This window comes from Siphateles boraxobius, unplaced genomic scaffold (assembly GCF_051911475.1).
Source record: "Siphateles boraxobius isolate OS27281-9 unplaced genomic scaffold, OSU_SipBor_1 68, whole genome shotgun sequence".
Classification (NCBI taxonomy): Eukaryota; Metazoa; Chordata; class Actinopteri; order Cypriniformes; family Leuciscidae; genus Siphateles; species Siphateles boraxobius.
This window is the reverse complement of record NW_027509195.1, coordinates 8347470-8360499: the sequence shown is the minus strand read 5'-3', so window position 1 is coordinate 8360499 and position 13030 is coordinate 8347470. Positions and strand designations below refer to the sequence as shown.

At 35.1% G+C, this 13030-nt stretch overlaps 1 protein-coding gene across 5 annotated transcripts; it reads right to left on the bottom strand.

Moving 5' to 3' along the window:
• Positions 1-9398: 9398 nt before the first annotated feature.
• Positions 9399-12865, bottom strand: abhd6b (abhydrolase domain containing 6, acylglycerol lipase b). Of its 5 annotated transcripts, XM_077214420.1 has the most exons (10): positions 12412-12865; positions 12052-12141; positions 11818-11965; positions 11090-11246; positions 10870-10983; positions 10640-10772; positions 10360-10517; positions 10222-10276; positions 10018-10118; positions 9399-9878 (listed from the first exon to the last, which is right to left on the bottom strand). In XM_077214420.1, the coding sequence occupies exons 3-10, from the start codon at positions 11934-11936 to the stop codon at positions 9696-9698; spliced, it is 1020 nt and encodes a 339-aa protein (XP_077070535.1). In that variant the 5' UTR covers positions 11937-11965; positions 12052-12141; positions 12412-12865; the 3' UTR covers positions 9399-9695. The 5 variants fall into 5 exon arrangements, with proteins under 5 accessions (XP_077070535.1, XP_077070534.1, XP_077070533.1 ...); XM_077214419.1 differs by having other exon boundaries at positions 12052-12865; XM_077214418.1 differs by having other exon boundaries at positions 11818-12141.
• Positions 12866-13030: the final 165 nt, after the last annotated feature.

Below are 13030 nucleotides of genomic sequence, written 5' to 3'. Positions count from 1 at the left end.
GACACACTATACTTAAACTCAGGATACTTTCCTACCCAGGGTGCGAATTAAGGCTTGATCCCCCCTGAAGGACATCAAATTAAAATGTTGGGGTGGTCAAAGAAAGTAGTCTACCCGTAATATTAAGCGTTACCTATAAATATGAAGATTGTTCATGATATGATCATATTTATAGTAATTTTCTATTACACGTATGTTTGGGGTGTTGAGCATTATAACCAATTACACACGTTTCTGTTGAGTTTAGGTTGGGTTGAAAGTTTTATGTTGGGTTGAAAAATCCCATAGACTTTTTAATATAGTTGTCATTACAATTTAAAGATCAATAATCAACCATAATGTTTTTATCATGTTAATGCAGCTTCACCCCAATAAACTTCATATTTAAAGACTATTTACCTTATGCAATGTAAATACATGAGCAGCATAAAACAGTAGGCCTATGTGTAAATAAAAAAATAGATTTTTTTTCTATTTTGTTGTCCTGCACCTGAGCCCAATTAGGGTGTTTGGGATGTGCCTTCTTTGTTAGATTCTTAAATAAACATAAATGCGAGATTTTATTGGTAGCAGTCTGTTGTAATTGTTTAAAGTTGTAATGTGTGTGTGTGTGTGTGTGTGTGTGTGTGTGTGTGTGTGTGTGTGTGTGTGTGTGTGTGTGTGTGTGTGTGTGTGTGTGTGTGTGTGTGTGTGTGTGTGTGTGTGTGTGTGTGTGTGTGTGTGTCCTTTGTGTGTGTGTGTCCTTTACATATACACACCAAGGTTAATATAGGCATTTTTAAATTAGTTTTTATTTTAATTTAGTTAGTTTAGTTTTTTAGAAACATTTAGTTTCATTAATGGTTTTGTTAGAAATTTATTCACAAGATAACTAGACACACTATTTCGTCTTTATTTATTTTCAGCTTTAGTAATTATAGTTTAGCAGAGTTAAACAGAACACTTCCAGTTAAGGACATTTAATTTCAGCTAAGTTTAATGTTTGTAGTTTATAGTTAACTCTTGTGAAAACCTCTTGATAATAAAAATAAAATAATTGTTTGAGGACGAACAAAGAACCAAACAAATGCAACTAAAAAGTAAAAATTATTCATTCATACTCAATCATATTAAACATGAAATCTTGTTAAACGTGGTGTATAAGAAAAAGATATGCGTATAAATTATGATTATTCTTTAAGGTTATTTCTGATTAATCATTTCAAACTTTATTCTTCAATTGATCCATTTATGCTTTTTGTCTATTTGTCAGATCATATTCAAATGTTCTATTCAGACCAGACATTTAGTATAGGCTAGCCTACTTGACAAATGTAGCCTACGTCTATTTCTGGTCTATAGACATGCTATTTGTTTTTTCCGTTTTCTTTTCCCGTTTTTCTGGTATCTTGTCTAATATGTGTATTTTGTTTAGTTTCACATGGGATGGTTATCTTTCCTAGAATTAAGGTAGGGCCTAGGCTACAACAGTAGTTAATACCATATAGCAACTGTCAAAATGATTGATTGACAGGTGGGCGTGGCTTTCCTTTGATCTTCCCCCGCCCCTTCCGGTTCCTCCCCTTCCTGTCCCGCCCCTTGTCCCGCCCCTTCTGGTTCCTCCCCTTCCTGTTACCTTTGACCTAGTTCCGCCCCTTCCTGTTACCTTTGACCTAGTTCCACCCCTTCCGGTTACAGCTTCTGTCAAAATGATGGATGGTTACCTTTGACCTAGTTCCGCCCCTTGCGGTTACAGCTTCTGTCAAAATGATGGATGTGTGACAGTTAGTTTGATTGTTTGATCAAGAAAAGGGAGGTATTGGCCTTGTTAACATAAGCTTTGATGTTACAGTTACAAAGTGATGTGACAGTTAGTTTGAGATGTGATTGTTTGAAGTTGGTGTTTTGGTCACCGCATCCCTGAGCTTTATCAAGGGGAGCTGTGAAAGTGATAAGAAAAAAAATGTACAACTATTCACTGGACCAAGCATTATGTTCATTTAAATAAAATGGTGAAAGTTTATCTGTTCTGTAAAAAAGAATATAAAATAAAATCTCACACAAAAAGTTGAAATAAATGTACAACTATTCACTGAACCAAGCATTTCAGTTTAAATAAAATGGAGCCACAAAAATAAAAAATGTACAACTATTCACTGAACCAAGCATTTCAGTTTAAATAAAATGGTGAAAGTTTATCTGTTCTTTAAAAGAATATAAAATAAAACCTCACACAAAAAGTTTAAATAAAATGGAGTCACAAAAATATTCCAAACAGTTAAAAATGTATTAGAGAGTTGAAGAAAAAACATACAGCTTATGTAAAACCTCACACAAAAAGTTTAAATAAAATGGAGCCACAAAAGTATTGCAAACAATCCAATGTATGAATGATCTGACTCTGTCTCAAAAACATAGGGAGCACGCGCGTCTATGTGTGTGTGTGTGTGTGTGTGTGTCAAAGCAGGAATTCCCCCCCCTCCGCATTGCTGAGGACCTTGAAAGTTTATCTCACACAGAAGTTGAAAAAGCATTATGTTCATTTAAATGAAATGATTATAAAATTTACATTTAGTCATTCACAAATATTTGACACTGACTCAAGTTGAAAAACCATGCTGTTCAATTAAAAGTATATAAATTAAACAAAAATAAAATCATCTTACTGTTTCACCATGGTTGAAAAAAACCCACAAGTGTTTCCCCTGAAGTCTTTTCTCTCTGTCACACCAGTGTGTGGCTGGCCTGGTATCTGTTTTTGTGACACGTTCCTGAGCCCATTGAAAAGCATTGTGTTCCTTTAGAAGTGTATAAATTAAAATATATCATATATAAAATAAATAGTTTACTAATTGTTGTTCATTTAAAATCTTACTAAATTACTGAAGTTGAAAATCATGCCGTTCATTAAAAAATCTTACTAAATTAATGAAGTTGAAAAGCATTCTGTTCATTTAAATCACAGTAGGTCTGTCTTTTAAATTAATTTCCGTATGGAGAAAGTAAATGTTTTTACTCCCAGATACCGCCTGTTGCACTCTATAATGTTTTCTCATTAAAAATAAAATATAAACCATACTAACATGTTACTTGGGTGCCTGATTGTCCTGCAGTGTTTGCTGTCTCTAGAGAGAAAAGGAAAGACCATGTTATTTTAAATGGCAATGAAAAGTGCTAGCCTATATAAATAGCTTTGACTTGACTTTTATATATTTTGGTTATCACATTGTGCCATTCATATTTATAGCTTACATTTTAAACAATTTTATCATGCAAATTGCTAAAAGTTAAAATCAAAGACAGAGTAAAAGAAGAATTAAAAAGTAACCTAGCAAAATTTAAGAAGTAAGTAACTGAAGAGGAATTAAATAGGCCTATTCACATATGATCATGTCTGACTAAAATAATCTCTAAATAAGATTTAAAACTGAATAAATCCAAAACATTTATTTTAAGGTCCTTTATGGAAACCCCGCAGCTTAAATAAACAATGCTGCAGATTTTAGTTACATCGGATAAAAAATACAACAGTTAAAACAACATAGCATAATGCAAAATAAACATTGCTGTAAAACAGTCATGTTAAACTGATACTTTTGTGATATGGATAAACATTGCTGTAAAACAGTCGTGTTAAACTGATACTTTTGTAATATGGTTTAAAAAAAAAAACATAATACATAATCATAATACAATGCTCCATATTTAAAAAAATCATACTTTGATAAATTAATATAGTAGATACGTGTTAATATCTGTATCACATCGATATCATAATACAATGCTCCATATTTTTAAAAAAAAAATCATACTTTGATAAATTAATATAGTAGATACATGTTAATATCTGTATCACATCAATATCATAATACAATGCTCCATATTTTTAAACCACTTTGATAAATTAATATAGTAGATACATTTTAATATCTGTATCACCACTAATGAATTATACCGTCTTTTCCTTATGTATAAACAATTTTTCAGATTAAACATCATTGCATATTACAGATAAACAGCACCGTAGCATAAATTAATTATAGAGAAAGTACTCACTGTTTTGCATTTTTGATGAGGTGGTCATAGAAGAGAGGGTGCAAAAGTTTTTGGTCCAGACATGGGGTATGGCACACGACCATGTGTCTTGGCTATTTTATAGCCTTTTACAGTAAGAGCCTGTGGAAAACTATGGGAAAACGGCGGAGCTGTGTGTCCACTATATTCTTTCAGTACTCTATGAATGGAACTGTTCAGGTTCAAGGCCAATTCACATTCCCAGCATTTAGGCAGACCTTTTGATAACTGTCACTCCTGAAAATAAGTCTTATGAATTAAAAGTAATTTATTACCGGTGGTTCGAAAACAGCGATGATATCACTTATTTGTCACGCACACTGTCCATGCTGGCAGGCACTACCTGTGTGATTTTTTTTCTTCAACCCTGGTGAAAATGTAAGATGATTTTATTTTTATCTATATCTAACATAATTGCTACAGTAAATTTGTAAATTATTTATTTTAAATGAACAGAATGCTTTTCAACTTCAGTAATTTAGTAAGATTTTTTTAATGAACAGCATGATTTTCAACTTCAGTAATTTAGTAAGATTTTAAATGAACAACATGCTTTTCAACTTTAGTTAAATTAGTAAACTATTTATTTTATATATGATATATTTTAATTTATACACTTCTAAAGGAACACAATGCTTTTCAATGGGCTCAGGAACGTGTCACAAAAACAGATACCAGGCCAGCCACACACTGGTGTGACAGAGAGAAAAGACTTCAGGGGAAACACTTGTGGGTTTTTTTCAACCATGGTGAAACAGTAAGATGATTTTATTTTTGTTTAATTTATATACTTTTAATTGAACAGCATGGTTTTTCAACTTGAGTCAGTGTCAAATATTTGTGAATGACTAAATGTAAATTTTATAATCATTTCATTTAAATGAACATAATGCTTTTTCAACTTCTGTGTGAGATAAACTTTCAAGGTCCTCAGCAATGCGGAGGGGGGGGAATTCCTGCTTTGACACACACACACACACACACACACACACACATAGACGCGCGTGCTCCCTATGTTTTTGAGTCAGATCATTCATACATTGGATTGTTTGCAATACTTTTGTGGCTCCATTTTATTTAAACTTTTTGTGTGAGGTTTTACATAAGCTGTATGTGTGAGGTTTGTGTGAGGTTTTATTTTATATTCTTTTAAAGAACAGATAAACTTTCACCATTTTATTTAAACTGAAATGCTTGGTTCAGTGAATAGTTGTACATTTTTTATTTTTGTGGCTCCATTTTATTTAAACTGAAATGCTTGGTTCAGTGAATAGTTGTACATTTATTTCAACTTTTTGTGTGAGATTTTATTTTATATTCTTTTTTACAGAACAGATAAACTTTCACCATTTTATTTAAATGAACATAATGCTTGGTCCAGTGAATAGTTGTACATTTTTTTTCTTATCACTTTCACAGCTCCCCTTGATAAAGCTCAGGGATGCGGTGACCAAAACACCAACTTCAAACAATCACATCTCAAACTAACTGTCACATCACTTTGTAACTGTAACATCAAAGCTTATGTTAACAAGGCCAATACCTCCCTTTTCTTGATCAAACAATCAAACTAACTGTCACACTTCCATCATTTTGACAGAAGCTGTAACCGCAAGGGGCGGAACTAGGTCAAAGGTAACCATCCATCATTTTGACAGAAGCTGTAACCGGAAGGGGCGGAACTAGGTCAAAGGTAACAGGAAGGGGCGGAACTAGGTCAAAGGTAACAGGAAGGGGAGGAACCGGAAGGGGCGGGACAAGGGGCGGGACAGGAAGGGGAGGAACCGGAAGGGTCGGGGGAAGATCAAAGGAAAGCCACGCCCACCTGTCAATCAATCATTTTGACAGTTGCTATATGGTATTAACTACTTACAACTGTAGGCAACGGGTTTGCTTTGAAAAACGGAAAAAATACCCGGTCAGTGGAATGGGGAAAAAGCACTAGGTTTCGATACGCGTCTTTTAAAAGTGGAACTTATTTTAACTTGAGTGTTCCGCGTTTTACGAACGTCGTGTCATACGCGCAACGTAGAATGTCTCTGAACAGATTCACGCCCAGTTTTAGGGGAAAATAAAAATACTTCCCATAGACTTCATCAATACAAAATAGCGTCACAAAACAACGTTCGTAAACAGCCCACAGGCGTGAATAACTTAAGAAATCAATAAGATTAAACATGTCAAGTAATTATATGTCCACATTGTTTGGCATAGAGCGTGAAAGATGCATCAACAAACTTAATTTAGTCAATTTAAAAACATGTCCCTTCATTCTCACAGCGTCAAATTGGTGTAACAACCCCACCCAGTGGCCAGAGGTGTCTAACCCGGACATTTACACGTTGTCGTACCTCATTCAGTAACCAAAGCCAGTGAATGATTTTGCATCGTTTTTTAAGTTAAATATCATATATATATATACAGTGTTGGGGGTAACTTATTACAAGTAACTTGAGTTACGTAATCAGATTACTTTTTCAAGTAACTAGTAAAGTACCGCATTACTTTTTCAATTTACAACAAAATATCTGAGTTACTTTTTCAAATAAGTAACGCTAGTTACTTTTTCACATTTATTGACTGACAGCTCTCCTGTCCCCATGTTGAGAGAAATAAAGTGAGGTGTTGTGTGCATTTGCATTGAGCATGCATTTACTCATCTCACTTGCACAAAAACATTCAGTATTCCTCAAAATGAATAAAAACAGTCAAATGCAATCTCAGAATTTTGTGCAAAAGTTTTATAATTAACTATGTTAAATTACACAAATATACTTTATGTACTTAATCTCACTTTATTAACCAATGTCTTTGCTGCTGACCTACAATGATCTAATTCAACCATACTAATAAGCAAAAATGACTTTAAATTAGTTTTAGAAATAAGAGTGTTGAACTTCCTTCTCCTGTATCCTATCCACCTTATTCCTGACGAGTTTACTGCGTTTTGAATTATGGGTGGCACTTCCGGTTTGGGGAACTCCCATTCAAAAAGACTGAAACGAATCATTTCAAATCATAAGGTTGCCCTACAAATAAAGCCGATCCGTCAGTTTAACTTAATGAGCTATTAGTTTTCTTTCATGTTTTATCTAAGAATAACATCAGAATAACGTAACACTTGGTATTTTAACGTGACAGGTTATAACAAGAATATCTATAGTGAGAGCTCTGCATTATTTTCCTCATGATTCTTTTCTTTTTTTCTTTTGAATTTCACTGTAATAGTATGATAAAGGTCAACATATACTGCACATTTGTGGTCTGTTCTCCCGATTTAATTTACGATGTAGCCTATACCAATTCACTGGAATACTCCCCAAATACTGCACGTCTCTTTCCAGGTTTGGTTTCACAGGTAAATTTACAATTTATTATCTGTCAAAATGACTGAAATCACTTTAAAATAGTATCACGCAATGCTGTAGTAAAACATTTTTTTTTATTATTAAGGCAACGTATGTTACATAATACAGATTACCGCCGATTTTGCTGTGGAAAGATACTTTTTCTTTATTCATGGTCTGTTGAAAGTACCTTGTTTATGCTTTTACACTTTTAAATGTCCTTTTAATGTTCAATGGTTGAAGGGTAAGTAGAATAATGTAAAGTCATCGTACACGGTTTAAAAATATATTATTGCGTCCAGAGCTAGTCTTTCACTGATTGTTTACAGCTTAACGGAAGTTACACCCATAATTCGCGCAAAGCGTCATGGGGCGCAGGAATACTGTGGATAGTTATTTAATCAAGAACAGCAGCAGCTGAAAGGTTTGTTTGAGCGGCGCCCTCTACTGTACAGTAGTAAATATGCATTTCCTTCAGCCTTAGGCTTATTCATTTAACTTTTGATGTGAAAGGGCCTTAACAATTGGCAAAAATAGATTGTTTTAGCTGTTATTAAAAAACAAACAAGCCCATGCAGGTGAGAAAAAGTAACGCAAAAGTAATGTAACGCATTACGTTCCATAAAAAGTTACTAAGTAACGTACTTAACGCGAGACCCTTTACGGCCGTTACACACCGCAAGCATGAGCGGCGCGTGAGCAGCACGTCAGCGCAACTACATCGTCACTGCAGCTGCAGACGCGCGCGAGTATTCACACTGGAGGCGTTTGTAAAGACGTCACAACAGCGGCTCCCAGGCTACATATAAGCAAGCATTTCTTTACAAAGACTTTTGTAAAATTTGTTTTTAGAAGTTGGTCATAAACGCATTTGAAGTTTGTTCAAAGCCCAAACTGAATAATTAAAAACAAGTTTAATGGGTACATTTTCTATAAAATTTTATTTTCTTTATGTTAGTCTTCATTTCCTTTTCTGACATACTGCAGTTCTTGTTAAAACACACTAGACATGCAAATTCTATGCGTTTTGGGCACTTTTTGTTTGAAATCATATTAATTTTGTCCATCAAAAGTGTGCTTTCACTTTAATTGAGCGTGAGCAGCGCAGCAAAAATAGACTCGAAGCCGAAACCCCCGCTTCACTGCTGCTCACGCGACGCTCCTGCTTAACGCTCACGCGCTTCTCCTGCTCGCGGTGTGAACGCCCTCATTGATTAACATGCACGCCGAAAAAAATACGCGCTGCTCACGCGCCGCTGACGCTTGGGGTGTGAAACGGCCGTCACTGTCTATGCGCGACTCGACTCGAGCGCAACGGTCATACCAAAGCCGTCTGGTCATACATTGAAAAATAAAGTACCGCAGTGAAATGGAAAAAACGTGATTTTCCGGTAAAGGATGAGAGCTTATTAATTACGAAACCGATTATTTATTGTTTACTAATACAATTTAATTATTTTCAGTTCGTTTTTTAGTAACTATTGTTAATTTTGTTTTTCATTTAGGTTATGTTGAAATTTCTAATTTATTTCAGTTTACGAAATTGTTTTTTTGACCAATAGTTTCAATTTTCATTTACTAAAATAACCTTGATACACACTTTTTATTTTTAAGTCTTTACAATCTTAGTACCAAGATGAACTAAGACCCTGCCTGTATCCAAGTGAGGCTATTCCTTTAAGAGCATATCAGTTCCATGGTATACATAAACGTACAATGGTATTACCATCTGATGCCATAACTATGCTGCAGCACTTTACAACAGGGTCTCTCTCTCTCTTTTAATTCATGCGCCATCATAATCTTTAATCAACATAACGCTCCCTCCCTCTGGCTGTAACATCTCTTCTCTGATGACGTTTATGGCGTGAGAGCAAAATTAATTCCCACCCTACATTTTTTCTTGTTCCAGAAGCCGTTTCATTCTGACATAGTCAACATCACTACAGGGAAGAAACTGCAACTTCAATTTCATGTCGACTTTAATATTAGTCAATGCATTAACATGAACAATGTGCAATATCTTTTTATAATCTTTGTTAGATTAAGCTTAATGTTAGTTAATACAAATGCACTCATAGTTAATTCATGTTAACTAATGTTAGCAAATAAAATCTTATTGTAAAGTGATATACTTTTTACAAGCGGGATCTCTTTCTTTAATCAATCAAAATGGAAAACACTGAAAAATTATTACTATGAATAGTATTTCTCCCTAAGTTTGTTATATACTTCAGGGTCAGTGGGGTGCTGCATTTAAGTTTTAAACAAAACACAAGTGATGGCAGAGCAGTCTCAGGATTTCTTCTTCGTGCTGGTGCTCTCTGTGCTCTGCTGAGAGATGATGAAATCTAAAATGAGTTTGGCTGTTTGTCGCGGTCGCTCCATGACCACAGAATGACCGCAGTTCTCCAGCAGATCAACACGGCAGTGTGGAAGAGCCTCGGTAAGCACCGCTGCGCCAGACACATCCACTACCTGAAAATAAATAGAATATTATTAAAACTACATCAGTATCTCAATGACACTAAAATAACACTGAGTATGTACTGAACTCTGTACAATGTGCATGGGTGAGTTTTCTATATATAGTTCCTGTATGCATGCTTACACATACCTGGTCCTGTTTGCCCCAGATGACTTGTAAAGGGGTAGTTATTTGCTGCATATGCTCATGCAAAGCATATTTAGAATTTTCACTCATAATTTCCATGAAAACTGTGGTAGTTTATAGAGAAGATACTTTAGGCAAAACAAGACTTTCTATAGCATGTTGCATATTTTAAGTAAATACATTTAGTAGGCTTATGTTCATACTGACCCTCGTGATAAAAGTCATTGTGTGGGATACGTACATCCACCAGGCCTTGAAGAATCTATTAACGAAGGTAAACGCAGTGTGAAGATGTGTTCTGACTCTAGAGTAACTCTACATGACGTGTGTGTGTGTGTGACTAACCTGTTGAGGCACTCTGAAGCGCACGTGAGAACAGAGCTTCAGCATCTCCTCCATCTCCTCCGGGGTGGATGGGATAAGAGGAATATTCAGTGTGTACTGGCTGTGCTCCACATCATGCATCTGACTGTCAAACTTGCTCTTGCTTTGGTTCCTCAGACCTTCAGAGAAAAATGTGAGCATGTAGAAGTGATAATTGGGAGTTACTTTTGTTCATTTTTACGTTATGTCTTTATGAACTTATTCATGCATTCTGTGTCAAAGACGAAATCTATTGACTAACCGACTGGGCAGATGAGGGTCAAACTGTAGAGATCTGAGGGATGGCAGGCTGCATACACTCCTGCCACAGTGCCACCCATCGAAGTCCCCACCATGTGGAACGGCTTTCTGTTCAGTCGAATGGCCTCTACAAACTGAGTGGTGTAAAAGAGGGGAATATTCATAAATGCTGCCAACACAAACATGTAATATACACCTATTCATAGAAAAGGGTACCTATCCGGCCATTACCTGCCGTATCCTCTTGACCTGGCCCTGGACTGAATAGTCATCCGTGCTGGTACGTGTTGTACCCTCATGCCCCGGCATGTCGACACACAGCAGGTGCAGATGTTTGGGAAGGTACTGTTTAGGATGAAGACACAAACTACGTATCGCTGTTATAATGAACAATATACTGTACGTGTAGCATTCTCATTTTCTACCTCACACCCTGGCCATGTAAATATACCTTGACCATGGGGAGCCATGTATCCTTATGAGCAGAGAAGTCGTGCAGCATGAGTATAGAGGGCCTGAGGCCTGGTTTCCCCCGGTGCGAGTAACAGAAGCGATAACCTCCACAGTCGGCGTAACGTACCTGCAGACCCAGAGTTCTCCTCCAGTACCTCCACAAACACAAAGCGTTCATGGGTCCGAATATACGAACAAAACATATGTGCATTCACATTTACTATGTATCACTGCAATCCTGTTGGTAAATATCATCTGCCAAAAAAATTTACAACATAAATAAATAATTAAGATTATAAAATGCTGTAATAAACTATTGTTCAGTGTTAGCTGAAGTTACTTTTTTAGTGTTGCCATTTAAAATGAAAAACAAAATAATCCATATAGAAAAAATAAATGTATAGCAATAAAAAAAAAAGTGGTTTTAAAATATTCTCATATAAATTATACATTTATATATATATACAGTGCAGTGGACAAATAATGCAAAAATAAGCATTTTCACTAATTTAATAAAATTATATTATCAATATACAGCATTTGTTATAGCCTCTATTTTGAGTAAAATGTCAGCCACAAATTTCAGGTCCCTAATCAAATATTTGTTAATTCCACATTCTCTCTTTATTTTCAGTTTTTCCAAAACATTTTTGTGTGTGGGCTTTAATATTTACATGTTATAATGAAGGTAAATGCATGTATATATTATTTATAAGTGGTATTTACCAGTAATAGACTTTGATGAGCGATGATGGCCACAGCATAAAGGAGGCCATGAAAAGGAGGAGAGGGATAGCAAGAGTCCCTGCAGCAATGGCAAACATATTCATCATATCCTGATCCATGGCAACTCTGGTTTTATCTAGTCAACACCCTGCGGAATAATACAGCACACAATTACAAGCAGAAAGCCTTTCAAACATTAAAAATGTCAGGGAATGATGAAAAACTTCAAAATACCTTTGTTGCTCTGCTATAAGGCAGCATATGTACAGGTCAGATTCAAAGAGGATGAGGGATAGGGGAGGGTCTGGCAGCATCTGTTCGTGTCTAATCGATACATGTAACCTAGATATCTCACCATGCGCTTCAAATATTTACATGACCATCATTTTATCCCATCGTTTTAGTGTCATTCCCTACATCTATTTTTTTCCTTAATGTTCTTATACATTCACAGACATATTTCACTATGATCTTGCCATTATTAGGACAACTAAACCCTTGAATTGAGGTTAAAAAGTATAAATCATTAAAATAACAACAATCGCCATATGACTCAACAAATAGATCTGGAACAATGAGAGCAAATGAACTTACTTCATAAGCTTAATCCTACACTGACGTCATTCGGTGAAGTCAGTCATAATCAAGCAGTTTCAAATGACAGATCCTAAAAGGTCATACTGTGGCTGGTCAGTGTGCTGCCTGCGCTTTGAATATAATAAAAGTCAGCTGTCTGCTAACCTCAATAAACACTGAGATGGCATCCAGAGCAAACTGTCTGTGGTGATCCCATGATCTCAAGAAATCAATGAGGTCAGATGGAAAATGCAATATTTCTCTTAATCAAAATAAATAAAGGGAATACATTAATTAAATGACGATGCATTTAATAATGGACTAATAAAAATGTAATTTCATGTAAAATATTTTGCATATAAATTCCATTTAACATTTAAAGCTATTTAGTTGCATTTATGCTCATATCACATTTATAGACTGCTTACAAATTTCTAAAAGATTTCACAAGATGAAATCCTCCAGATGTCTAAAGGCAAATGTGTGATTTTAACCAGCCATTCAATTTAGTTTTACATCAAATATACAGTAGTGAAAAAAATAAAGGAATCTGAGGAGAATAATACTTGCATATATTTATTATATATTTTAGGCATTTATTATAAATATTATTTATATAATTATTTATCATTATAAT